This window comes from Monodon monoceros, unplaced genomic scaffold (genome assembly GCF_005190385.1).
Source record: "Monodon monoceros isolate NGI ecotype Baffin Bay Population unplaced genomic scaffold, NGI_Narwhal_1 Super_Scaffold_18, whole genome shotgun sequence".
NCBI lineage: Eukaryota > Metazoa > Chordata > Mammalia > Artiodactyla > Monodontidae > Monodon > Monodon monoceros.
The window spans coordinates 166,908,300-166,935,977 of record NW_021703774.1 but is presented as its reverse complement, the minus strand read 5'-3'; the positions used below and the strand labels follow the sequence as shown (position 1 = coordinate 166,935,977).

Below are 27,678 nucleotides of genomic sequence, written 5' to 3'. Positions count from 1 at the left end.
TAGATAGGAGTGGAAAGAGGTGGGTCCAGAGACTGGGGCAGGGCAGGGACAGGCTGGGCCCTGGTCAGGGTTCCAGACACCCAGGTGGTCTGTCCTGAGTCTGATGACCCAGCCACCGTGGCAAGCTGCAGGAGCAAGAACCGCAGAGAAGAAAGTTCACCTGCCAAACTGGCCCCCCGCTGGGTCCCCCTGGGTGAGTGTCTTCTCCCCCATCATTGTGAAAAAGATCTAGGGTTTTGGTGCGGTGAAGGGCTGTGGGCTTGGCACTTTCAGCCGCTCTACCTCCGTTCTGATAATAGCAAGAAAAGTATACTTTTCCCTTTCCCTGGAGCAGCGTGGTTTTTGTTTGTTAGCTGTTGCTACTTTTCTTTGAATTTCTATGGAACAGTGGTTCTCAAAGTGTGGCCCCCAGCAGCGGAGGCGGTATCACTGGGGTACTTGTTGGAAATGCAACTTCTTAGGCTCCACCTACTGAATCAGAAACTTCCCCCCGGGGGAGGGGCCCAGCAATCTGTGTTTCCACAAGCCCTCCCAGGGATTCTGATGCCCTAAGAACCACTCCTGTAGGAGATGCTGGGGGGGCCGCTTGATTGACTTAAAACGCACTCGCTGGCTTTGGCCTGGAACCCACCTCAGCTGAAGGAAGGCTTTGCCACTTATCCCCTGACAGGTCTCCACCCCTTTCTGAGCGTTTACCAAAGAGCACTGGCCCTAAGAGATACTTGTGTGGATTTCATGAAAGGACACAATGCGTGTTGAGTTCCTGGCACCTAGCAGACCCTAAATAAACTGTGACCTCCCCCCACTTCTATTACTGCATCACGTGACAGAAACAAACAAAAGATGAAAGTATTTAACAGGACAAGTGCTGATCACCTTTGAAAAATCAACCCCACCAACCCCAACAGCAACAGAATCACAGCATCTTAGAATTTCAGAACCATACTATGTTAGAGCCAAAAGGGGAGAATTTAGTCCTGCCCCTCTTTTCACAGGTGAAGAAACAGAGGTTCACAGAGGCTGTGTACCTGGCCCATGTGACACAGCACACCAGAGCGTCCCTCTTCTCTCTCCACCCCCTTCCGGTCGCACAGCCTGCCTCCTTCCCCCTTCTGTCCTGGGCCTGCTCACTTATTTTGCAGGAGGAGCCCCAAATGAGCCCCTAGCTGCCTTTTACGAATATCTTTTCAAACTGGACATCTTGTCCATTTCGTCCTCTGCTCTGTCACCCATAGCTGGCTCAGAACCTACACCTATGTGTTGAGTGAATGAATTAATATCTGGGGGCAGGAGCCTGGACAGGAGGAGAGGTCATCGGGCCCTGGGAACCCCCCTGCCCTTGATGGGTGCGGTCGATGGCCTGCCGTGGACCCACCAGCATCCCAGCACTGGGACCTGGCTCCGAGCTGGTGTCTCAAGACCAAGTTTTCCAGGGCTGGGGCGTCCGCCTGACATAATACGTAACAGTAATTAAGAAATAAGCCGCCTTGCCCAGCTTCACAGCGATCATTTGGTTAAGTAACTACCATGGTCCAGTGCCTCAAAAATCACCATTAGAGTACGCTCCTTATGGCCATAAAATTTCTCGTTTTCTGCCTTTCATCAGCCTCCCCCTGCAATCTTCGCCTTGCTTTATTTATACATTCGTCCTCAAACAATGGCAATAAACTCTTTCCCAGAGTGTTGCAAATCAGAAATTTGTCCACATTTTTCCACCACCTTCCACTGTGGACCTGCTCTGCCTGGGAACAGCCCAGCCAGGCCAGCTGGAGAGGCTGGGTTGCCGTAGATTGATGGGGGCACGACAGGATGGGCTTGCTGGGGAGCGAGGGTGGGGAGCGGGCAGCAGGAGAATGCACCATGAAAGGCCGGGCTGCCCAGCGACCAGCCATAGACACAAGGGGCCCACGACTGGCTGGGGAGAGGTGAGCGGGGGCGGGGAGGGGCGGGGAGGGGAGGGGGAGGGGCGGGGGGGGGGGGGGGGAGGGGCGGGGAGGGGGGGGGGGAGGGGCAGGGAGGGGAAAAGCCTTCCCCCACCACCTTCCCCTAAGAGAGGAAGAAGGGTTGGGGACTACTGGCAAGCAGGGTTGGCCCTGGGCAGAATACGAGGGTCACGAAATCCATCCTTCTTCACCCCCACAGGAATCAGATGACCTTGGGGTGTCTTGTAGCCCACACTGCACTCCCAGCTTAGAATCCCAGTCCCTTCTGGAGCTCCTCACTAGCCCCATCCATCATCATTCTTTCATCCAGCAACAGACATTTATCCAAAGCCCTACGTATGCCAGTGACTATACTGGGTTCTTGAGTGTGAAGTAACGAATAAATCAGATACAGTCCAGGCCCCCTTCTCAGGGTCATTCTTAGAGACCCAGGAGGACGTCTGGTTTTCAGGGATGCGGAAAAGGGGGCCCAGAGAGGGGTTTAGACTTGCCAAAGTCACACAGCAAGTTGGAGACAAAGTCAGGAACAAACTTCAGGGTTCCAGTCTGGAATCCCCTAGTCTTTCCAAGCAGCCCACAGGCTCCCTGGAGACCCTCCTCTGGGCAAGGTAATGGTCCCCTCCTCTGGCCGGGGTGCCAGCTGCCTGTAGAAGTCCTGGGGGTGTCACGTCTGCAGTGACTATCTGTATTTTAATCTGGAGTTCCCGGAGGCAGCAATAGGTGGAGAAGTAACTCACGTTGAAGGCTTTGGTGTTGGTCTACAAGAGAGGGGAAGTCTGTTCTGTTAGGTGGGCTTCCCAGGTAAAGCTTTCTGCTCCAGAGGAGGAAGGCTGGACTCCATTAAGCGACATTAAGGGTCTGACTTGTTTTTCCAGTAATCCTGCTTCACTTCAAACCCATGCTCACAGCACTGCCCACCTGTATGAGTGGTTCTCTTCGAAGGCGGTGGGGTTCTGAGAAATGCACTTGTTTCAGTGGCGGTGGACGGTAACTGCTGTGGCTTTTGTCCGTGTGGGTCTGTGGGGCACCCAGTAAGGTGCACCTTGATATGCAATGTGATGTTAGGTTTCAGAGTTTTCTGGGAGGCCCATTTAAAGAAAGATGGAGGTGGGGCTGGATGGAAGTTGGATGGCTATAAATGGCTCCCGAGGGAAAAGGAATCAGCCCAGAGTCCCGAGAGAGAACCTGTGACTTTGAGGAAGCTTGAGTCATTTCTCCTTGTTGTGTTTGGGAGGGCAAGGTCCATGGTTTCTTCGTTTAACTGACAGCTACAGTTTCCATGGGAGACTGTTATTAAGAACATTCTAGAATGATAGGAGCTCAGAACTATGCCCAGTCACCCCACCCTGGGGTAATGCCCAGTTATAACAGAAGAAATATAGTTTCCAACTTTAAGAAGCTGCCAGTCTTATTGTGAAGGTGAAGCCTCTACTCTGGAGCGTCCCCAACTTGATGGGGGAGACCTCGTTCCCATCCTCGAGAAGTTCAAATAAACCTTTTGCGAACTGGATGATAAGATAAACAGAACACAGGCCTTAAAACACTGGGACTTCCCTGGTGGTCCAGTGGTTAAGACTACACGTTTCCAATTCAGGGGGCACGGGTTCGATCCCTGGTTGGGGAACTAAGATCCCGCATGCCGTGAGGTGTGGCGAAAAACTAAAAACAAACAAACAAAAAACCCCACAAACTTAATTGTCAGCCCCCAGCAGGAGGCGAGGTCATGTGCTGAGAGGGTGGCATGGGGGGCAAATACCACAGGGATTCCAGGAGAGTGCTCAGGGTGTGGCAGTCATGGAGGGCTTCCTGGACTAGGTGGACTTCAAGTCCAGACTTGAAGGATGGGGGAAGTGGGACAGTAGGAACTAGTGTGAGGGCACCATCCCAGGCCACTGCAGGGTACAAAGGTCTGGCACTGACCTTCAGGGGAGGAACATTTGGGGCAGGGCAGGGAGGACCCTGAATGCCAGGCTCACAGGGGTCACCTTGATGGTGAAGACAGGGACTCAGGGGCAAGCTGCCCGGGTTTAATTGTCAGTCTGCCACTAAGTCCCTCTGAGCCTCAGTTTCCTTATCTGTAACATGGGGCTCATAGTAACACTCACCTCTTAGAGTTATCATGGGACCGACCACGTGACTTACCACGAGAAAGGCACATAGCTCAAAACACATCAGCAGCTCTTTTAATGTTTATTCTCCTGTGGCCTTCCTGCCTGGTTGTGCTGTAGGAGACTTTGTGTGGTCACAGAGCCCAGTCTTCAGGGTTCAGTGAGCCCCAGGTTTAAGCCCTTCCTCAGAGCTGAGCCTGGAGGCAGGAGGGTTGATGGATGGAGCCGGGGTCCTGAAACCATTTTCCATCCCACCTTCTGTGACGACTTTCCAGTGGCTGCAGCCTTCCAGGCTCCAGCTTTGAGGAGGGGGAGTGGAGGTCGGGAGGTGGAGGAAGGAGGGTCTGGGCAGGCTTGACCTCCCAGGCATGGGGTCCTTTCACAGTGGCTTTGTGGGGCTCTGACGGGTGGCCAGGCTGCCTCTTCCTTGCCGCCACGCAGGGCGGCTTCGTCTGGCCACTGGGGCCCCAGGTGCTGCCATTTCTCCTTCACTGATTTGGAGGCCTCACCCCAGGCCTCTCCCAGCCCAGCTTTCTGAGTGCCTGCCTTGGTCCCTTCATGCCTGCCAGCATTAGTGCCCCAGCTGGATGGCTTACTTGAGACCCTTGCACCTCTCCTCTCCATGGGCACCACTTGCTCCTGGGATGGCTCCCCCTGGGGATGGGATGCGGGGTCCGTGGATGTAGCTGGGGTTGTGCAAAGCCTCCACCGTAGGAGAATAAGGAAGGAATGACCAAGGGGTATTCATTCATTTGTTCATGCATGCACGCATGCCTGCATTCCTTGCCTTCGAGTTTTGTGCCAGGCAAATATCTTGCTCCAGAGGTAGAGGAAGTTCTCATTGTACTCGGGCATCAGTCGTAATAGCAATAATAATAACAACTAACATATGTTGAGCACTTACTGTATACACGGAAGTGTTGTAAGCCTTGTCTTGCAGTAGTTCATTTAATTTTCATGTGTGACGACTCTGTGAGGTCAGCGCTATGTGATTTTCCTCCTTTTACAGATGAGGAAATTGTGGCCCAGAGGAGCGAAGTAACTTTCCTGAGTGAGTAGGGCAGCAGGCTGTGATCATTGCATCAGAGGCTCCCCTTGGTGATTTCTCGAGGTTTCCATCTGGGCAGCTACACCAACAGCCTGAGGGGCAGGCGGTTGGCAGTTCTTACTTCCCGTGGGTGGATGGGGAAATGGAGATGCCACGAGGACGAGTGACACGTTCAGGGTCACACAACAGGTCGGGGACTGAGCCCAGAGTGCCGGTTCCCCGCCTGCCAGGCTTCTGCCTGAATGAGAAGAGAGACGGGGTCTGCTCCGCCAGGGCTGGGGGGGGGGGCCCATCACCCCCACTCTTGGAGCTCAGCCTCCGGGCATAGTTTTCTCTCTTCCTTTCCTCCTTGACTCCCATCACTACCCCCATTTTAGAAAGGATGAGAATGAGGCTTGGAATTCAGTCACACATTCGGCATCTGTAGCAGTAGGGGGCAGAGCCAGAATTCACACTCAGGTGCTTCTGATCCCACAGCTTCTGTTCTGCCCACCTCTTCCCAGTGTCTGCCGGTGACAGGCTCGGCCACGCTCTGTGAGGCGGAGCCCCGTTGGCAAACCCCCTTTCGGGAGCTGACTCTGCTGTCTACCCAGCACTAATCACCACTCTTCAGCTTCAACCTCTTGCCCTAAGCAGGCGAACATTTGTTTTGAACTCTGTCCCCAGGAAGTCTCCCCTGACTGAGTGCTGGCTCAGACAGTTCCAGCCCTCTACCAACCCACTCTTCTCCCCCACACGTGACTTGGGCTTGGTTCACAGTTTGGTGCAGACAGAGCTCTGGATCCATCATGAGAAAACATGGCTCTGAATTCTGGAGATGCAACTACACAGTACCATTTCAAACAGTACTACTTCCTTCTTCCTAGATATGCCCCTTCCTGGCAGGAATGTATAAAGAGTGCCCTCTAGTGCCTGAGGACAGGACCATACTGTGAGCATAGAAGCCACAATCAGAGAATACCCCATGTGGGCCTCGTATTTTGTAATGCAAATCAGCTACCAAAGGTTCAGAGTTTTTAAAAAAGGCAGCCTGCTGGGGTTTGATGGGGACTTCCGGGAGAAGGAAAAGTTTTCTCACGTTTAGGTTATGAACAAAGTGAGAGTTCCACCCAGTCGTCCTGAAGACACTCTCCTCCCTTCCCTCTCCTCCTGGAGTTGGCAGAGTGAAGTTGGGTCTCCGTCAGTCGCTGAGAAATAGCATAGGATTTGGAGTCAGACAGAACCTATTTGGACCCCTACCTCACCAATGCCTCCCGACCCCTCGGGAGGCCTCTTGGAGAGCAGGACTGAAATGAATCCACGGGGACAGTTTGGCTGAGTTCCAGCCGTGAGGGCACAGAGGTGGGCACCCCAGACCCAGATGGAGAGGGTGCCGTCCTCCAGAAGGCTTCCTGGAGGAGTGGTCCCAAACTGAGTGGGAAAATGATGAGGCTTGATGGAAGCTCACACTTGCTGAGCACGCGCTTGTCCCTGGCACTCTTTCCTGGCCTTAATATACTCACTCATTTACTCATTCCTTCCGTTATTCAACAAATATTTGGGTGTCCACTTTATGCCAAGCACTGGAGATTCAGCAGTGAACAAAACAGACAAAAACGCCCAGCTGCTTGGTGCTTGCGCTCTAGTGAGGGCCAGGATGATGCGGGGAGGGGGGTGGGGACGGGCAATAAAATGGAATATTTAGCATATCTGACTGTGCTATGTGCTGCGGAAAAACTGCAAAGCAAGGAAAGTGGTTCTTGGGGGGAGGGGATTCCCATCATTATCCATATTTTAAACGTGTGGAATCTACAGAATCCAAGCAAACTGTGTTGGGAGCCTATGCTTTTTTTTTTTTTTTTCTTTTTTGGTCGCGCCGCTGGGCTTGCAGGATCTTAGTTCCAGGACCAGGATCAAACCGCGCCCGCCGCAGTGGAAGCACAGAGTCTTAACCACTGGACTGCCAGGGAAGTCCCAGCAGTGCTTTTCAATGCCCTGCTCCAGCCAGCAGCAAACTGCAGGCCAAGAGGGGAATGGGAAGGGTGTTCCAGGCGGAGGGCACAGCCTGTGCAAAGGCCCACTATTGCTGGGGCCGGAGACAACTGCTGGAGTCCAGGGAGAGACGGACAGGTTCTGGGGCAGGGCCAGGGTGGAGTGGCGGGGTGGGTTCGCAGCTAAGCGGGATGCTGAATCACCCACTTCTGGTGCTGGGCTGACTGCCTGTGAGGCTTGATGGGAGAGCAAAGGGGTTATTAAGGACTCCTAAGGTCTGTGACCTGGATGCCTGGGTGCTGGTGCTGAGAAGGGTACCCAAGAAGTTTGGGCAGAGAAGGTGAGTGGGAGGGGTCGCTTCCAGGGAGGTGTAACTAGGGGTCTGATTCCCTCCTCTCCATGCACCCACTTCACCAGGCCTTGTGTGCTGTCTGGTCCAGCTCCCGCCGGCCCTACTGAGCTGCACGAACCCCACGCTGGTTACAGCTGAGCAGTTCCTGTAGAGGGGCTGGGAGGGCACCCGCCACGGCCCGGGGCCCCCAGCTGAGCTGTAAATGACTTTTCCATTTTCCAAGACCTGCGCCCAGGCCTGTTTGGTATTCAGGGACACCCAGCCCACACTCGCTGGCTCTCGGCTCTGCCCGAATTACTTGATTAAAACGCATATCAACTATTATGTGATTCATTTCTCTGCTGCGGCTGTGAGCTGGCCTATGTTAAACTGTAATAAAGGCTGGGCTGGGAGGCTGCGGGGACGGGGGAGCTCAGGAGCGGGGTGGGAGGGCGTCTCTGAGTTGGGGGGGCTGAGATAAGGACCCCAAACCTCAGGGCCAACTGCTGGCTTCCACGGATCTTCGATGACAAGGACTTGGTTTGGAGATGGCTCAGCTCCCTCCCGCCTTCTGAGGGAGAGGTGGGTAGGTCCAGAAATTGTCACCATCTCATTTCCATGCTTTTCTTTGGCAAAAGGGAGAACAGAGAAAGTTTGGGAGGGTGGGATGGAGAAGAAGCCACCTGGGTTTTCATGATCAGAAATGGAATTCTCCATCACCTGGGAATTATAGCGAAGTTGGCTTTCACTGGGCTGGGAGTCCCAAGCCCTGCGTTTTCTTCCCGGCCTCACTGGCCTGAGACTTCACCGACCGTCTGTCAAATGGGGCTAATCCTGCCTGCTTGACACTCCATTGGGAGAGATTAGTGTCGGAACTATGAAAGGGCCTGTAAACTGTAGAGTGCATGCACAAGTATAGGCTCGTGACTACTGCAGTGTGTCAGAGTTTGAAAGGAACTTTCTGAGCATTCTGCCAAGCTCTATTCATTTAAGGAGGCTTTATTAGGCCCCTGCTGTGTGCCAGGCACAGTCTCTGCTGGACTCAGGGATCTCCCTGTCCAGTGGGACCAAGAGACCAGAAACAGGCCAGTTTGATGTCTCCCGATGAGCTCTGAGAGCTCCGAGGATGAGAAGTGAAACCAGCCTGGCCTGGATGGACCCAGGACTCCCACCAGCTGGGTTCTGCAGCGTGAACAGGAGTGCACCGATGAAAGGGTGAGGCATTCCGAGCAGAGGAGGCTGGAGTTCAAAGGCAGGGAGGTGTGAGACAGCCCAGCTGGGTCATTTAGGACTCTGAGAGCTGGACAGGGAGTGGTGGGGTGAGTCTGGACATGTGGGCAGGGCCAATGATGGTGGGGCCTCGCTGGTGTAACTGAGGCCCCCCATGTCAGTGGCTGTGAAATTCAGCACGCTTCAAAGGAGGGGGCAGAGGCTGGGGCAGAGAACAGGAGAGTTACCCCCCAGCGATTTTCTCTCCACTTCCATCAACCTGGCCTGAGCTGGACTCTGACCTGAGCAGACCTGCTCCCGTCCACCCTAAAGCTTTGACAAGCCAGACAGCTCTTGTCACCCGCTCATCCCTTATTCTATCCTCAGGCTGCTCTCAAATCACGGAGCTGTCTTCCTCGTTTATGCCTGTCCTGGCCCCAGTTCATCTGGGAGTAGTGTTTCCTCCATCAGACTGGGAAATTCCTATCACAGGGGTGAGGCCTCCTCCATCAGATTGGAAGCTTCCTAAGCCAGAGACTGTTTTTCCCCCATAAGATCGGGAGGGCCCCAAGGGAGGGGCTGTTTCTTCCTTGCTCTGTAGTGGACTCCTCACATCCCTAAGCAAGACAGGATCTGGGAACCCAGAGAGAGGGTCCCTCATCGTATTCCTCTCCTGGGGCTATCCAGACCAGCTCCAGGCTCTGTCCCACCCCCACTGGGACCTTTCTATCCAGAGCTGCTTCAGAGCAGGAAGGCAGGGGTTGCAGATGGCCAGGAGGCTGCTCCCCCACTGGTCACCCCAAATCCAGCCTCTGTTTAATGGATGTGAGCCCATGTCCCCCTCCCTATGTGTCCCCCACCCTGTGCCAGCTGTCCAGGCTTCACCAAGAGGCAACCAGCTTCCAATGCATGGAGGACTCAGCCCCAGCCAGCAGGGCCCCTCTGTGGCCAAGTCCACCTAATCCTATTAATTTAACTCAGAGGCTAAAGGGTTCCCAGGGGTGGGGAGGGGGAGAGGCAGCACAGGGGAAACCAAAGTGAAGGTGATGTGGTGGCATCAGGGCTCTTCGTGTCCCTTCTCCCAGTCCAGTGGGACCAAGAGACCCATAAACAGGCAAGTTTGATGTCTCCTGATGAGCTTTGAGAGCTCCAAGGATGAGCAGTGAAACCAGCCTGGCCTGGATGGGCCAGGAAGGCTTCCTGGGGGAGGACGCCCACCATCTGGGTTCTGCTGGATGAGTAGGAGTGCGTTGATGCTCCTTTTTTCTGTTATTATCATCATTATCCTCATCAATAATAATAATAATCCTTCATGTGCCCTTTACATGTTCCAAATTACTCCCATAGTCTTCATTTCATTCTGTTCTCAGAGCAGTCCGGTGAGGCATGCAGGGATGTATCATTATCCTCATTTTTACCTCCGAGACAGTGGAGGTCCAGGGAGAGGATGCAACTTGTCCAAGGCCACACAGCAAGGGAGGAGACAGAGCTCAGAATCCAGGTGTCAGGCCTCCCAGAAAAGGACTCTTGACTAGACCAGAGCTGCCCCAGAGGGCCCCCGAAACTCCCTCTCAACCTGTCCTTCTGCCCCATCCCTCTCCAGGAATGCGCATGGGCTTAATGGCTATGTGGCCGCTCTCAAGTTACTGAACCTTTCTGAACTTTGTTTCCCTATTTGTAAAAGAACCAATAGTGCCAGCTTCATAGACCTGCCATGAGGATGGCACACCAGAGTGGCTCCAACCTAGCATGGGGGTTCTCTTCCCCTGGGATGGGCCAGGATGGAGGCGGGAGATCTTTTCCAGGGACCTGCAGTCACAGACTGTAGTAGTCCAGCTCTCTTGAGATCTCTGTGGATCTCCCAGCTACTGGGACACGGCCCTGCTCTCCCCACTCAGCACCCAGAAGGTTGTTATGGCAACCACCATCATCCTAGTGGATCATTCCAGATATTTTCAATCAACAGAGACTTGTGGGCCCTGCTCTACCTTTTCTAGTCTGGGTTGCCATCTGGGTGTCTCTCTGGGCTCGAGGAGATCCCAGATCTGTGCTCAATAAGGGGCAGGAGGGACAGGGAGATGAGGAAGAAATAAACACAGAATTCCATGAGGCACCTAGAAAGCCAGAAGTACTTTGGATGGCAAGAGCATCCAATGCACATGGGGCCTGAGTGGGCACTGAGGCTGGGCAAGGTCTAGTAACAGAAGCACCTTGAACTTATCTCCAGGCAGTCATTTGCTAACTGCACTCATGATTTTGGTTACAGTCCTACAGCCTATTCTACTATTTCCTTAATATTTTACTTGGTGCAAAAGTATCTTTAAAAACTGAATTCAGGGGCTTCCCTGGTGGCGCAGTGGTTGAGAGTCCGCCTGCCGATGCAGGGGACGCGGGTTCGTGCCCCGGTCCAGGAGGATCCCACGTGTCGCAGAGCGGCTGGGCCCGTGAGCCATGGCCGCTGAGCCTGAGCGTCCGGAGCCTGTGCTCTGCAATGGGAGAGGCCCGCGTACCGCAAAAAAAAAAAAAACAAAAAACTGAATTCAAGGAAACGAATTCTCTTGTAAATGAAATATGCCTGTCACGTCCTATAAACAGGTGGGAACCATAAAAACAAATATCCTAAAAACAAACGATGTCATTAAATTCTACGTAGAGACTAGTGCATGCAGAAAGATCTTGAGGCCCGTCCTCTCCTTGCTAAAAAGAGAGACCAGCGGTGCTAAAGACATGCTGTCCTGTGGGGTAGCCACCAGCCCCGTGCAGCTAAGTAAATTTGAAGGAAAATGAAATAAAATGAAAAACTCGGATCTTCAGTTGCACTAGACACATTTCAAGTGCTCGGTACTACACGTGGCTGATACTACCGTATTGAACTGCACAGACCTAGAACATTTCCATCATCACAGAAAGTTCTATTGGACGGCACTGCTCTAAACTGAACTGAGACTTAAGCAGGCTGGGGGTTCTCCCAGGACAGGGCTGTGCCTTCTCCATCAGGCTGGGGCTCTCCATCTCCTCCCCGATCTGACCTCACAGCTCTGAGTACGATCTCTGCCCATGGGTTTTGCCCCCAACAGCCCTGTCCCCCATCTCAGCTCCTGTCCGAGCCCAAGGGTCCCCACTGGAGGACAGAGCCCGGTGTCCCATTCCTCATCTACAGGCTGGCCTCCCTTGCTGCCTGCCAGTCTCAGCTCTCTCCTTCTGAGGCCCCAAGGGCTCTCTCCTTGTCAACGTCAGAAAATCGAAGTTATGCAGTGAGTTTCAGGAAGTGAATCCTTGGGATTACTTGTATTTGGCTCTGAGCCCCAGACGTGCTGGGGAAAGCACCCCAGCATGCCAGCTGTGACCGTTCCGGCCTCCTCTTAGTGACAGGGAGCTGGGCAGCTGGGAAAGGGCAGGGGGGTGGCTGGATCCGACCCCAGGTCTCTGCCTTTAGGGGTGAGGCAGGCAGCCATGAAGGCAGGTCTCCTTGCCATTGGTTCCCTTGTTGTGTGGCGTCACAATCAGCAGCCAATGAAAAGCAGGGATGACCTCCCGATGGCCGTGTTAGCGGGATGGGGGAAAGGGGGCCTGGGGCAGAGGAGCATCGCCTCTGGGGGATGCAGCATCATGGGGATGCAGCCCCATGATGGCATCACGCAACTTGCCCTTTGACACACCAGGCCTTTGCACATGCTCTTCCCCCCGCTTGGAATGCCTTTCCCTTCACCTCCACTTGACATCTAAGAGGTTGCATTAGGTGTTGTGTTTTTTTCAGGGATGGGGGACAGTTTTCCCTTGTGGGAGGAGCCTAGACCTATCTGTATAACCAACATTTGAAGCCACTGGGTAAGAACAGGATGGGGGACAGGAGAGCAGGGTCTGAGTGTGGGTGTGGACACTTGCTGAGGGACTTTGGGTGTGTGACGTTACTTCTCTGTGACTCAGCTTCTCCCATCTGTAGTGTGAGCACATGATCTCTGAGGCTCTTCCAGCCTGACTCAGGTGAGCTTCCAGAACACAGCTTACGTAGTCTGCGCATGACACATAGCAGGTGCTCTGTCAATGCTCTGGGGAATGAATGAATGACAAAACCTAGATGTACTTCCAGAAATACCAAAGATGGAGATGGAAAGGGAGGGGAGAGAGAAATGAAACAAGAAAAGGGAGAAAGCAGGAGTGGGGAGGAGGAAGACCATCTCTGCCGCTTTCTCTTCTCCCTTCCTTGGTTTCCTCTTCTCACCAGCCCCCTCCTCCATGCTCCTGAGGGTGCAGCCTCAGAGCCCTGGCTAGGGGGCTCCTTGCTAGCATTCCTTCTGCTGGATCAGGGATGGGCAAGAGGCCCAAGCTTGATGGGGGTGGAGAGTCAGTTCAGCCCCCAGGGTGTCTTCAGCCCTGACTGCCGAGGAGCTTGATCAAGCCCTTCTTGCAGCCTCCATCACCTGGACCTGGGACAGAAGTAAATTCCTGTCCTGACAGCCCATCCAGGGCCAGACTCCTGGGCTCTCTCTGCACAGGAAGCAAAGGCCTTCATCTACCGCTAGGCTCCAGGGTGGAAATTAATGGGAATGATGTGGTGGGAGTCATGGCTATGGCCAAGGTCATCATATGAGGTCTCCTCCAGCCTGTAAGATCACTCAGTGATCCTGGAACATCCCAGGAAGGGCCTGGGTGTGGAAGTCACGTAGTCCAAACGCTTCATACTATAAATGGGGAAACTGAGACCCAAGGAGGGAAGGTAGCCTTCCTAGGGTCACAGTTCAGGGCATCTGGGGGAGAACCAAGCCTGGAATCTAGGCTTCCTGACTGCCAGCCCTGGGCACAAGCATTTGTTCCCTTCCTCCAACCTTTCCTTTCTTCCTGCTTCTTCCTTTCGTTAGTTTTTGCAATATTTTCCAAAAATGCAATAGTGTCATTGTTTAAATGATCATCATTTAAGAAATACTAAACTATAAATAAGTTTTAAAAAGAAAACAAAAATTCTGTCACCCTGAAGGTTAACATTTGTTGGTCTTTTGAGTGTAGTGTTCTATAATGTATTATGCACGCTTTTTCCAAAAGTGGGATTGATCTCTACACACTGGTTGTAACTTTCCGCCTTCTTTTTTTTTTTTTTTGCGGTACGCGGGCCTCTCACTGTTGTGGCCTCTCCCGTTGCGGAGCACAGGCTCCGGACGCGCAGGCTCAGCGGCCATGGCTCATGGGCCCAGCCGCTCCACGGCATGTGGGATCTTCCCGGACCGGGGCACGACCCCGTGTCCCCTGCATCGGCAGGCGGACTCTCAACCACTGCGCCACCAGGGAAACCCCCTTGCCTTCTTCTTAAAGTCAGGTTTATTGAGGTGCAGTGAATATTCAGTAAAATTCTCCCCCTTTTGGAGAATATAGTTCTAGGAATTTTGACAAGTGTGTTTCATCATGAAACCATCCCCTGAGTGCTATGTCATGGACATCCTTCCGTGTCAGTAGAAATAACCTAAATGCCCAACTACAGGGGTTATTTTTTTTTAAAGGAATGGCTGGGCCATAAGGTATTTAGCCAATCCCCTAAGGTTGGGCAGAGAGGTTGCTTCCCAGCCTTCACGCTGATAAACAGTACCGGGGGGAACATCCTTCCTGTGCTCAGGAGGGATCTGAGGCTCAGTGCCAGGGTGGCCTGCAGGTTTGCACAAAGCACCCCTCCATCTCACCGGGCCCCCACCCTCTTCCTCCCTCTCACCTGGCTGTAGGCAACCGTCTGGATGAGGGCTCGGACGTGGAGTCAGAACCTGACCTCCCTCTGAAACGTAAGCAGCGCCGCAGCCGGACCACGTTCACAGCCGAGCAGCTGGAAGAGCTGGAGAAGGCCTTCGAGAGGACTCACTACCCGGACATCTACACCCGGGAGGAGCTGGCACAGAGGACCAAGCTGACTGAGGCACGAGTGCAGGTGAGGGGGCGCCTGGGGCTTTGCGCTGTGGGCATCATCCGGAGACCAGGATTGGGAAGGTGGGAGTGGCCGGGGTCAGAGGGTTAAGTGGGCACCCCCCAGGGTGGGGCTGGAGGTTCTGCAGCAAGTGATCCAGGAACCGTGTAGGCAAGTATTGCCCTGGCGCTTGGTACAGAGTAAATGGGCAGCGAATGTTGACTGATGAACTAATCCCTAGGCAGTCCCAGGGAAGCCAGGAGTGGCAGTGAGGACTTGGATTGCCGACAAGAACTTCGTGGGGGGGCGGGGAAGGGGGGAAGGAGGGATGGAGGGAGAGGAGAAAAGGGTGAGGAAGGGAGGAAGGAAGGACATTGGTTCAGTCACAAGAGAGGGAGCTCAGGGAGTAGAAGAGTCTCCAAATCTCTGAGGAGGGGAGGAAGTAATCAGGACACAAATTCCAGAAGAGACGTAGCTTCCTAAGATGGGTAATGAGTTTCCTGTCATGGGAAGCATGCAAGCCGACTGGGAGCATGTTCCTGGTGAGTTAGAAGCATGCGGGGGAGGGTGGGCAGGCCTAGAACACGCCCTCTACACCCTCAAAGTGCGTGGCTCCTAATCAGTGGGCCTAGGGGAAGGGAGGGCACGGAAAGGGCAGAGTCTGTCTGGGGTTCAAGGCCTGCAGTGGGGCGGGGGGACTTGCCTCCACTCCCCAAGCTGAGCTCTCGGATTCCACGAGGTCTACAGTTCTCTAAGTCAGAGTCTCTAGGGGCCCGTCCGGGATGGGCTCAGGCTGGGTGGGTCGGGGAGGGCGCAGAGGAGGAGAGGGGCCTGATGAACAGCTCCTGCGGGGGCCCATTCTTGGCCTGTCTTCTCTGTGAATGGGGGAGGCGGGTCTACAGAGGTCCCGCCCCCAGCTGTTCACTGGGGGCGCTTCTATCTTATCCAAGGGGGACCAGCCTTGGTTGGGCACCTACCTTATGCCAGCTGCAGTGCTGGGGGCTCCTCCCACGTGACCTGGTGGAAGCGCAGACTGCCTTCTCAGGCCGGGATGGCCACTCCCCAAGCCGCAGGCACAGAAGCTGAGGCTCAGAGAAGCGACATGGGGGGGATACAGAGCTCAGCAGAGGCTGAGCTGGGCCTGGAACTCAAGCCTGATGGATGCCAAGCCCAGGTTCTAGCCATTCAGAAGGAAGAAATGGACTCAGAGCCTGGGATTTGAAAAGCAATAAAGTTCTAGAAGCAAACTGGCATTTAAGCAATGCGGGGACCCGCGTACCTCCCTCTGCCCTCCCCACCCCCATCCTGGAGTGGGGGACCCTTGGCTGCCCCTGAGGGAGATCCTGAGGGGAAGGGGGCAGGCGGCAGCAGCCAGCTCATCTCATCCCTTCCCCTCCTCTCCGGGGTGATACCCGAGCCTGCCCCCCAGCCCCCAGCCTCCCTCCCCCGCCTCTGATCCCCCTGCAGCTGTTCTGGGCACATTCCTGGGTGCTTTCTCATTCCCACGTCTGGTGGCCACGGCTGCTTCCCACCACCTGGAAGCCTGACTGCTCCTTGTAAAATTTCTTGGCTGTCAGGGCAGTGCTTTTATTGGCCCAGGGGACTCAGAAACAGGTGTCACTCAAGGTCCAAGGATGGAGGGGGGCCTGGGAACAGGGTGGGCAGCCAGAGCTCAGGCAAACTCACAGTGAGGGGACCAAGACCGCCGTCCTCCACCTCCCCCCTCAGACTCTGAGCTCCCCCGGGGTGGGGCGGGGTCTCCTCCCTCAGGCTCTGAGCTCCCCAGGGCGGGGCGGGGTCTCCCCACAACCCTTAGCCTGAGAACTTGGCCTGATCCCAGCCGAGGAGGGATCAATACATGTTGAGTTTTTAAAAAATGAATAAAGGCGGACCCCAAAATCAAGACAGGAATAACAGAATATTTGTCCCAGAGAAGAGAAGGCTTGGAGGACACGGCTGCTCTGAGAGGCCCCTCGGAGTGGTGGGGAGACCAGGGCCGATAGGACAATGTCCTAAATCCCATATAAAGGTCTGCAGGGACAAAAACACAAGATTGGGAGCCACAGGCCGGGTTCCCATCGGTTTCTGCCTCTGATCAGCTGTGTCACCTTCAACAGGTCAGCTTCCTTTCCTGAGACTTAGTCTCCCATCTATAAATAAAGGGATCAAGCTAAATGAGCACTAAGCCTCCTTAAAGTTCTAGGATCCTAACTTATTGACTATCAGAGCTGTCTTGTGAAGTGATGAGATTCCTGTAACCGGAAGTGTTCAAGGAAAAGTGCAATGTCCAGTGGATCGGAGACCCTGGTGAGAGGGTTCCTGCTGTGGACAAGGGAGCAGGGACCTTGAAACCCTCTGAGCACTGCTTTGATTTTAGGGCTGTATACTTTTAAGGTCTTGGCGTTTGATTCTAAGAGTATGATTCGGGGATTTTGCAGTCCTATGCCATCACATTTCAATGGTGCCGGGAGACGGGATAGTGGAGTGGTTCAGAGTGGTCTCGGAGCCAGACGCCCATGTGTGAATTCCAGCTCCATCACTTACTCCCCTGGTCCTCAGTTCCCTCATCTGCAAAATGGAGATGACAAAAATAGGGTCCACTTTGTTCTGAGGATTAAATGATTGCACGTAAACACACAGACACAGAGTCAGGAAGTGCTTGGCACACAGAAGTGCCCTGAGTAGGGGCCATTATTACTAAACTCCACCTATTCTTAGTGGTTCCAATTCTGGCCACCCTTGAAACTCCAGGTTCATTCATCTGGCAGTCATATTGGGTACCTACTATGTGCCAGACACTGTTCTAAGCGCAGGGGATTCAGCAGACAAGAAATCCCTGCTGTCATGGGGCTGATGTCCAAGTAAGCAAGGAAGCAGGTAAATATATGTCAGGCGGGGTTCTATCAGTCAAGTGTGTCACCCCCTCTGCCTCCCTTCCAGCCCTCTCCCCAGCAGAGGGTCGGGAGCCTCCTTGTGAAGCCCGCAGGGCATTATATGGTGTTATATGGTACCCCCGATGGCTGGTGGAGACGCCCCATCTCAGCCCGCAGAAAGCCCAACCACCATGAAGGGTAGGAAGGGGGCGTGAGGCAGGAGGACGCATGCCTAGGGACCAATGACTCCTTTCTCTGGAAGAATCTTCATTTCTAAACAACTGGGGTCCCGAAGCCAACCTTTGCATACATCTTCCTTGCAGGTAAACAAATCTGTTTCGTCCTGAGCTCCAAGATCCCTGAGCCTGTGTGTTTCTTCTAGAAACAGAGGCTGCAGGTCTGATAGGTCCCGAGGCCACCCCAGGTGTCTCCTACAACTGCCTATGAAAACATCTCACCCTTCAGATGACCAGCACCAAGAGACCAAGGCTGTGTGCACCTCTTTACATATGGCCCCAAATCAGAACCCTGCTATTTGCCTGGGGGTGGGCTGGGCACATTCTGAACAGAATTGCATTTTGGAGGCACTAGAGGGACTGGCTAAGTAATAACTTATGCCAAACCTTTTCATTACAGTAGATGACATTTATGAGGCATTTCTATGCGCCAGGCGCGATGCTCGGCACCCTACCTACATAATCTTCATCATTCCCACTGTAATCCTAGGAGGCAGGGACGATTAGTCTCTCCATTTCGTAGGTGAGAAACCTGAGATTTCACTAAGAGAAGCAACTTCCTAAAGACACACGTAGTAAGTGACTGTCCTGGGACCCGAGCCCAGGTCTGTCCGTCGTGTTCTTTTCCTCGGTGCTACACTGAAAGAAGGGCCAGGTGAAACGTTCAACTCGGTAAACTGATGCTTCCTACAGTGTCCTGCTACCAGGGCTAGGTGTTGAGGGAAGGACCAAAAGTAAGTAATGAAATCCAGCCTCTACTTTTAAAGAACTCAACCCTGAGCAGGGATTCTGGGTGGGACACTGGGGCCACCACTGTCCCTCCTGGAGCCTCCATTTCCCCATACGTAAATAGGAAGCTTGAAGTACATACTGGCTAAGAGCCTTTCCAGCTCAGCCATCGGAGGCTTTCCAGCAGAATAAGAGTTGTAGATGCTGTTCTAAGTAAACATTTTGCCTGTGTTAACTCCTTTGAGGTCCAGAACCACCAAGAAGGTAGGTGGTTATTAGCAACAAAGAAAGTGAGGCCCAGAGGAATAACGGAGTTTGCCCATCTTAGCTAGGAGTCAGAGGCAGGATTCAAAGCCAGGCAGTTGGGCTCCAGAGTCCCTGCTCTTAACCATCATGGCACATTTTGTGAGGACGAAGGCGCCTGCTGTGGTGGGGGCAGCCCTGGGGAGACAGGACAGTGAGGAAGAAGCGAGGAGAGGAAAAAAAAGCAAAAGACGTGTCCTCTCCTCCAGGAAGTCCTCCTGGATGCTGAGAGGAGTTGGAAACCCCTCCTCAGACCTCCTTATAGCACCTTGCATGCCACCTCATCTGAGCTGACTGCACCAGAGAGCAGCTGTCGTGTGCCCAGGCCAAGGGCAGCTTGAGGGCAGGGACTGTGTCCTGCTCACCTTCTATACTTACTGTCCTGCTTGACACAGAGTAGAGTCCCAGGAACAGTTTGAGATGGGAAGGAGGGAAGTAAGGAGGGCGGGAAGGAGGAGGGAAAGGAAGGGAAAGGGCGAGAACGCTTCCAACTTGGTCGAGTCCTCTTTGAGGAACAGATGACCCATGCCGAAGAAACAGCTGCATGCAGCAAACCTAGAGCACGGTGTCCCAAACTAAAGTCTTTCTCTGACCATCTTCAGGATTTTGGCCACATTTGCATATTATCTGTATTGTCATTTACTTTTTAAAATAAAATTAGTGGGGTTTTTTTTTGCGGTCTGCGGGCCTCTCACTGTTGTGGCCTCTCCCGTTGCGGAGCACAGGCTCCGGACGCGCAGGCTCAGCGGCCATGGCTCACGGGCCCAGCCGCTTCGCGGCATGTGGGATCTTCCCGGGCCGGGGCACGAACCCGTGTCCCCTGCATCGGCAGGTGGACTCTCAACCACTGCGCCACCAGGGAAGCCCCAAATCAGTGTATTTTAAAATAAACATGCATGTCACTCTCATAAAAAGGAAGGCAACTGGAAACACTCACACAAGGGAAAACAAGACAGCATGGGAAAGTCCTGCCGGAATACATCACCTGCCAGGGCGTCCTCCCTGTGCTTTAAACAGGGAGACTGGCAAGTGTTAGGAAGGCCCGAAGGATGCTGAGTGCCAAGCTGAGACTGTCTCTTCCACACGCCCCAGGCCCAGAAGAGATGGGAGTGGTTCAGGGTTATTTATCATCTGTGTCGCTTGCCTTTGGAGATGTCTCTCCACCTCGGAGTGTAGGAGCCCCACCCTTTGGGAAATGCTAATTTAAAACAAAGCCGTTCCCCACACCCTCCGTCTGAAGCAGGGAGCAGGTAACACTGCCTCAGTCGGACTGGCAGGCATCCATCCCGCCCAGGACGCCCGTGGGGAAGCCCTCGCTGCCTTGGGGAGGTGGGGAAAAGCCAGGACCTTCATTTTATTTGGGAGCCAGTTTTTGATCTTGATTTCGCTGCCACATCTCCTTTTTCTGTGAATCCTTAACGGGTAAGAGCCAGCTGCCCTGTTCATCCAGCTTGGTAAGCTGAACACCGTTTCTCCCCTCGGAGAAAGGACAGCCGATACCAGGGGCCATAAACACCCCTCCGTCCCTGCTGAGACCGCCCTCAGGTCAGCAGACATCGTCCAGAGGTTTGGGTGTCTTAAGTGATCCATGCCAGGGGATCCGTGTCTTCACCCACCAGCGGGGGGACTCCCCCACTGAGCCTTGTGGCCAAACACCAGCAAAGGCACACCAGAGCCATCTCTGCCTTCCACTGTTCATTTGTTTGTTCGTTCATTCATTCATTCATTCAACAAGTATTCCTATAGAGCTGTGAGCCATGGGCCAGGAATTCTTGGCTTCTGCCTGTGAGGCTTAGGGCCTGAAGGGGAAACAAAGAAACAGATAAAGACAATAATTGTTTGTATGAGGCAGCTCACAGCTGGAGGCCTCCTGATAGAAGGGGATGGGGACCTGCCTGGACTTACTTTTGAGGCAGGGATTCCTCATTGGAGCAGGGGGGAGGCATTTCTGCTGAGCCCTGCAGGCCAAGGAGCCAGCCCTGGAAGAGTGTTTAGGTTGGAAGGAACATCGTGTGCAAAGTCCAGAGGTGGAGAAGCATTCTCTCACAGCAGCCCCATTTTGCATACTCATTCTTGTATTAATATTTCTCTGGCTTGTCCCAGGGAATTTGCTGCAAATCCAGACACGAAGGTTCTAGGAAGTCAGACTGATTGAAGTTTGAACCTCACATCTATTACAGACTAGCGGTGTGGCCTTGGGCAAGTGATTTGACCTCTTTGAGCCTCAGTTTCCCCTTCTGTAAATGGGACTAGAAGGGCAGGCCTCATGGGTCTATGTATGGACAGACGTACGAAGAGCTAGCACAGGTCTTGGAGGAAAGGGAGACCCAAAGATGTTAGATTGGGCTTCCCTGGTGGCGCAGTGGTTGAGAGTCCGCCTGCCGATGCAGGGGACGGGTTCGTGCCCCGGTCCGGGAAGATCCCACATGCCGCAGAGTGGCTGGGCCCGCGAGCCATGGCCGCTGAGCCTGCGCGTCCGGAGCCTGTGCTCCGCAACAGGCCACAACAGTGAGAGGCCCGCGGACCGCAAAAAAAAAAAAAAGATGTTAGGTTATCTCCCCACTGGTGCTTAATCAATCCCTGTGTCTGTGGAAGGTGGGCTTTCCTAATCAAGGGGGCCCATGCAGCGAAAGCCAAGCAGGGCCTCAGGCTCCGGACAAAGAACTAGCTTTCACATCTGAGTGTGGCAGGTGGGTCTCAATTCAGGTGGGTTCTGGATATGCGGCCTCCTCCTTGGGGGCTTCCTGGAGGAGGTGAGGAGTGAGCATGTGCATGAACAAGGGTGGTCACACATCTTTGAGGGCGGGAGCAGCTGCAGGGAAAGAGCACTGGACTGAGAGTCACTCAGACCCGGCTGTGCCTCTCCGACCCACCCTGTCACGTGGACAAGTCCCCCACTCTCTCTGGGTCTCAGTTTGCTCATCTGTAAAATGGGGATCATGATAATGACCTCCTCATTGGGCGGTCGGGAGGACAGAATGGGATTGTACCTATGAAATCACTCTGCAAACTGTTCCGAGTTGCAGGGAGGTGAGGATCTCCTCCCACGGAAGAGGATGCTGGCTGGATGGAGGGTATAGCCGTGCCTCAGCTCCCTGCCAGGAGCCAAGCTGAGGGCTCTCCATGCTCCGCTCTCCATCCCCCAGGTCTGGTTCAGTAACCGCCGTGCCCGCTGGCGTAAACAGGCAGGAGCCAACCAGCTGGCAGCATTCAACCACCTTCTGCCAGGCGGCTTCCCGCCCACCGGCATGCCCACGCTGCCCCCCTACCAGCTGCCAGACTCCACCTACCCCACCACCACCATCTCCCAAGGTGAGTGCTCAGCCCCATCCTGGCATCTCAGCCACACCTTTTCATTCCCCTCCACCCCCACCCACTCCTTCCTTCCTTAACAAAGAAAGAATAAGAGGGTGTTTGGTTTCTCTTTAATGGCTGTCTGGCTGCTTTCATGGGGACAGACTATTAAGACAAAAGAGATGGGGTCCTGCCCTTGAACTACTAGGCTGTGCATCCAGGTGGAGATAAACAAGGTCGCCTCCATGCACCTGTTCAGAACAGAGCTTCTCAAACTGTAAAGTCACATGCATCTCCTGGGTCTTATTAAAATGCAGAAGAGATGATGGTGGGCAGAGAAGAGTAACTCCCCTCCCTCCCTGGCTCCTGGCCCCCAGTCTGCCCTCCCCTTCCCACCCTCCGCCCCCAGCGCACATTAAGAATCCTGCTACTTGACTTCTGCCTCATGGAGCCCCGTGGCCTCCTCGTAAAGGACTGGCAGGCTAGAGTTCTAGAAGCTGAGGAGAGGCCTCCCTGTGATTTTTGATGAGAAGTTGAACTGTGGCCAATGGTGATGGTCCCAACTGCCGGAAGGCTACGTGGAGGGGCTGGGACAGAGAGGAAGAGCAGCCCAGCAGCTAGGAACAGAATGGCAGATCAAACTCTGACCCCCCACTCACTAGCCTTGTCACCTTGCACAAGGGCCCTGAGCCCACTGAGCCTTAGTTTCTTCATCTGTAAAATGGGAATCACTATTGCGTCATACCCTTAGACACTATTTGTAAAAGCACCTGGTGAGTGGTCGGCACTCATAAAGTGCTGTCGGGACAGGCCTGGGCAGATTGACACAGTCCTCAAGGAGATCTGACTTTCAGTTCAGATAATGTTTATTGAGCACCTACTATGTGCCAACCACTGAGAACAAGGCCAGCACATAGTAGGTGCCTAGAGGTTGTCTGGAATGTTGATTGGCGGTCAGTCAAGACTTGCCAGTCCGTAGTGTCCTGCCCAGAAGCCAGTTGTCCCATCCCAAGTAGCAAGAGAAGGTGGTCCCCTCCCCGCTCCATCCGACGGACAGAGGCTGGGAGAAGGAGGTGGCTCAGGTCTTCCCTTCCAAACAGGAAGTACTTGCCCTCCCTCGCCCTCTGGGGTGAGGCCACTTGCTCAGGCCCTCTCCTGGGTCTCTCCACAGACGGGGGCAGCACCGTGCACCGGCCCCAGCCCCTCCCGCCGTCCACCATGCACCAGGGGGGCCTGGCTGCGGCCGCTGCAGCCGCGGACACCAGCTCTGCTTACGGAGCTCGCCACAGCTTCACCAGCTACTCCGAGAGCTTCATGAACCCGGCAGCGCCCTCCAACCACATGAACCCTGTCAGCAATGGCCTGTCTCCTCAGGTAGGTGTCCCCGCCCCCCGCCCAAGGTCCCATCACCAGATGATCGCCAGTCCAGCCAGCGAGGGCTCTGGGGGACACAGGCTGACTCTCCCTTGGGGAAGAATGGCTGTTGGACACCTTGAGAGAGTTTAAGTGGGAGGCGGGGATGTGCCTTCCACCTTCACTTGTCACTATTCTGTGACCCTTCACCCTGGGTTTATCATCTTCAAGCCACAGACCTGGGTGACCCAGCGGGCAGATGCAGAGAAAAGGTTTCCATCACAGGTTTCCATATTTCTCACCACCCAGAGCTTATTAAACTGGCCCATCACCCCCCTCATGGCTGTTCAGTCCATAAAAGTCAGGCATTTTCAGCGCGTTGATGGAAGCCTTGCACCATCTCCTATGGGATGCTGACTGGTTGGGGCTTTGTTCTAGAATCGGGAGTCTTTCCTGGATTCCATCCTGGGCTCCATCTCCCACCTTGGTCACTAGGAGTGACCAGTGAGTGAAAGGAAGGACCAAGTACTCCTGGTGGAGAGAACTGTGGCAATGGGTGGGGAGGGGAGGGATGGTTCTAGCCCGGGAATTCTACTCTCATTGGGTCTTGGAACTCTGTTTACTCACATGTGGTTGGTTGCTGGTTAAGTCACTCATTGCCTGATGGTGCTATTAGAAGTGGCGGGACCATCTTTAGATGAAGCCAGAAAGACAAGGCTGAGGCTGATGTGGTTATTGGTGGGCTTGGGGAACAGGACTCAGTGATGCTCGAAATCCTAGTGAATTGGAAGAACTGCTGAGCTCATTTTTGTCGCTATAACAGGCTCTCAAATATCTGTGGGGGAAAGAATTGAATCCAAGTCTCATTTTACCTTGCCTCCCATTTTCTGAGACACCTCTGTCATGTCTGTGGTGAGAACACATGGGGTGCAAACTTATCTGAACAGCTGTAACGTGGTAGAAAAGGTGAGGCTTGGAGGGGGTTTAAATCCCAGCTCCACTGCTCAGGGTGTTAGGCTAGTAAGCATCTTCGAGCCTTCGTTTATCCCCCATTAAACAAAAGAGTAATTAAACAGAGAGCTGCTAACCTCCTAGGAGGGGTGTTCCCTGCATTCAATGTGCCAACAGGTCAAAGCACTTAGCACAGAGCCTGGCACAGAATAGGGGCCAAATAAACATTAGCTCTCTCACCCCCGCCCCGCACCCACCCCCACCACCCCCGCCATTGCCAGGACAGTATAGTTAGTACGAGAAATGTGTTACCTAAAGACAAAGACCAAAGAGAAGGTCAGCAACATGCCCCCAGGCCACTTCCACCCAGCTACCTGTTTTTGTAAGTAAAGTTTTATTGGAACACAGCCATGTCCGTTCATTACGTATTTATTTATGGCTGCCTTTGTGCTACAACAGCAGAGTTGAATAGTTTCAAAAGAGGTCACGTGGCCTGTAAAGCCTAAAACATTACTGGCCCTTATAGAAAAAACTGGCTACCGTTGGTCTAAATATTCCCCCAAATGTTCAATTTCTGCATGTTTGGGGGTCATTCCTATTTGCCTCAATTAATGTGTGTCGTTGAGGACTAATTGTATTTCAGTTCCATCATTTGCTTATGGGTAAGATCCCTTTCCCTCTCTACACCCCAGTTTTCTCATCCGTGAAATGGGGTGATGTTAGCCCCTACCTCATAGGGTTGCTGAGGATTGAATGAGATGACCTAGGTAAAGCACTTAGGCCAGGTCCAGTGCAAAGCTGAATGCCCGGTGAGCCCAAGCAGCTGAAGGGAGAGCTCCCAGGGGTGAAGCAGCAGGTCCTCATGGGCCCCACATTGGGAGGGTGATGCAGCCTGTAGACCAGAATGTTTTTCCAGTAGAACCTAATTGGCCTCTTTGGGGTTCAAGGCCACCAGCTCCATCTCATTAGTGCCGAGGACTAACTGGCCAAGCTAACCTTCCAGAGCCAGGTTTAGACATGACAGGATCCAGAGCTGGCTGGGTAAGGATGGCTGCAGAGACCCACAGTGTCCACACTCGAGAATGTGGTCCAGGCCTGGCCTTATGGTACAAAACATATTGGAGAAAATCTGAAGAGGGGTGTTGAGATCAGGTGGGCCCTCCAGCTCACTTTACAGGTGGAGGGCTAGGACACGTCGGCTGGGCCAGGCCTGAGAGTCGGGGGCATCTGGCTCCCTGACCACGGCTCTTCCATGTACACCCATCTCCATGTGGGCTGAGGTTTATCCCCAGAGCAGCACTTCTGTCACAAGACAGAGGAGAAACTAGCAAATTAAGGGGCCCCTGGCCTCTGGAGCATATGGTTCAGCAATGGTATTAAAGAGAAGATGTTCCACGCACTGTCTGAGCCCAGAATTGAACCTCAGGGAGGGAAGCAGAAGAAGGGAGAGAGCCTGACCCGCTAAGGTGAGCAGCCAGACCAAACCCGACCTTCTGCCCACTTGAGCTGGACCCTCACCCCTCCTCTGAGAGACCCTCAAGGCTTCCGCCCCATTCCTCAGGGCAGAGGGGCTGTGCGGGGCGTGACGGATTGCGTGAACTTCAGAGACCCATCGGGAGGTTCCCACCAAAGGTGTGAAGACAGATGGAGGATCTGACAGGGGCCGAGGGGACCAGGAGGTGAACAGCTGCTAGAGGGCAGGGAGAGGGCTGCGTGCGGGGCAGCAAGATGGACGTGAGGGCAGGGCCAGGCTGTGTGTGCTTCTGCGTGTGTGAACCTCCGCGTTAGGCTACAAACACTTCCTGAAGGAAGGGGGCAGCGAGGGGGTGTTTAGGGTCTTATACAGAAGTCCCTGGCATTTCCCTGTACTCCCTCCCCCATCTGACAGGCCAGTTACACATGGTCAGCAATCTCTGTGGTCTTGGGGGTCGTGCGGGTTCTCCACCAAGAGAGGTTCATTACCATGTCTGTCTTCCCAGCAGGAGGGGTTTCTCCATAGCTCACCTGGGCAACAGGGGGAGGATGGGCCCCACTTGGGCTGCGGGGCCAGCATACCCTCCCTCATCCAGGATGGCAGGTCCACGGTCGCCCAGATAGCCTCGGCCCTTGTTCTTAGAGAAGCCCAAGGGCATGCAGTCGGGGACCCAGCTGGGGCTCTGCTGAGCACCTGCTTGTCTCACCGACCGGCTTGCCGCTGCCTGGAGAGGACCTGCCTCCTCCCCGCTTGTTGACCCGGGTCCTGGCCTCAGACCCAGCCTGGGAAGTGGGTGCTTCCAAGCCTCAGAGCCTCCACGGAGAGTCTGCCCAGCAGAATCTCACAGAAAAGCCATTTACTCATCTAAGCTCTGGGCCTGTCCTCTGGCTCTAATATAACACACAGTTATGGAGTGCCGGCTATGGGCCAAGCTCTGTTCTCGGCACTTGGGATAAATCAGTGAACACAGGGATGAAGGTCCCTGCTCTAGTGGAGCTGGCAGTGTAACAGGACAGACAGACAATAAACATAATAAAACAGCAAGGCATGCAACATGTTTAATAACAACGTGGATGAGGACAGCTAACCTTTCTGAGCCTCTGTGATGTTCTGACCCTGTTCTCAGTGTTTCCTATATACTAATCTACTTGAGCGTCAAACCCTGGGTTCACCCTTCGTTTCCAGAACCTGAGATTTTACCCACTCACACTGCCCTCCTGCCTCTCAGAAACGCCCACATACGCTCTCTTTTTGAGAGACTGGCTGGCGGCGAGGAGAAATCATCTCGGAAGCCAGTCCCTCCTCCTCAGTGGAAGGGAAAGCTCCTTCAGCCCATGTCATGGATGACAGCACTGAGGCCTAACTCAGGTTAGGGGCCAACAGGCAGAGCTGAGTCGTATGAGAGGCTTAGATGACCTTGAGGCTTGGTTCCCTCGGGGCCTAGGCCCTCACCCACCCCCAGAACCCAGCCTGGTAGGATTAGGGACTCAGCAGGTGGACGGCCCTGGCTTTGCTTGGAAACAACTCTTAGAAAACCAGCTCAGGACAGCTTAGGACAAAAGGACCCTTTTGTGACATCACTTCGAGTGATCTGATTCCTGCAGGTGGATCAGTTCACACCAGCCCACGTGTAGGAATCACGAGCAGGGCACAATTTTAAGGGCGGTGGGCAGAGATAGAAAGGGGACACTCAGGTCCTTAGAGATTCCCCGGTCTGATGGGGGAGACACAGCCCCCAACCTGAGGAGCTCTCAGTCTGAGAGGAGGGACACGACTCTGTCCTCAGGAAACCCCTTGTCCTTAGACGCCCCAGTCTGATGGTGGAAGCACAGCCCTGTCTTGGAGAGTTCCCGATGTAATGGGGGAGACAGGCCACGGGGGCCATTCATAGCCGCAACACTGACCAGTCAGAGCTCCCAAGCAAAGCATCAGGATCAAGGTTCTGCTGTTTCCAGGGCCATGTGAGCTGAA

At 54.0% G+C, this 27,678-nt stretch overlaps 1 protein-coding gene across 3 annotated transcripts in view; it reads left to right on the top strand.

The window, feature by feature from the left end:
• Window positions 1–27,678, top strand: part of PAX7 (paired box 7) — a 99,309-nt gene that overhangs the window by 39,287 nt on the left and 32,344 nt on the right. For 2 of the 3 annotated variants that reach the window (XM_029229659.1, XM_029229660.1), the window contains exons 5-7: window positions 14,319–14,518; window positions 21,782–21,947; window positions 23,101–23,303. In XM_029229659.1, the coding sequence (XP_029085492.1) occupies window positions 14,319–14,518; window positions 21,782–21,947; window positions 23,101–23,303 (569 nt within the window). Of the gene's footprint in view, window positions 1–14,318; window positions 14,519–21,781; window positions 21,948–23,100; window positions 23,304–23,549; window positions 23,555–24,261; window positions 24,294–27,678 lie in introns of all 3 variants that reach the window. The other variant, XM_029229661.1, reaches the window with a different exon arrangement.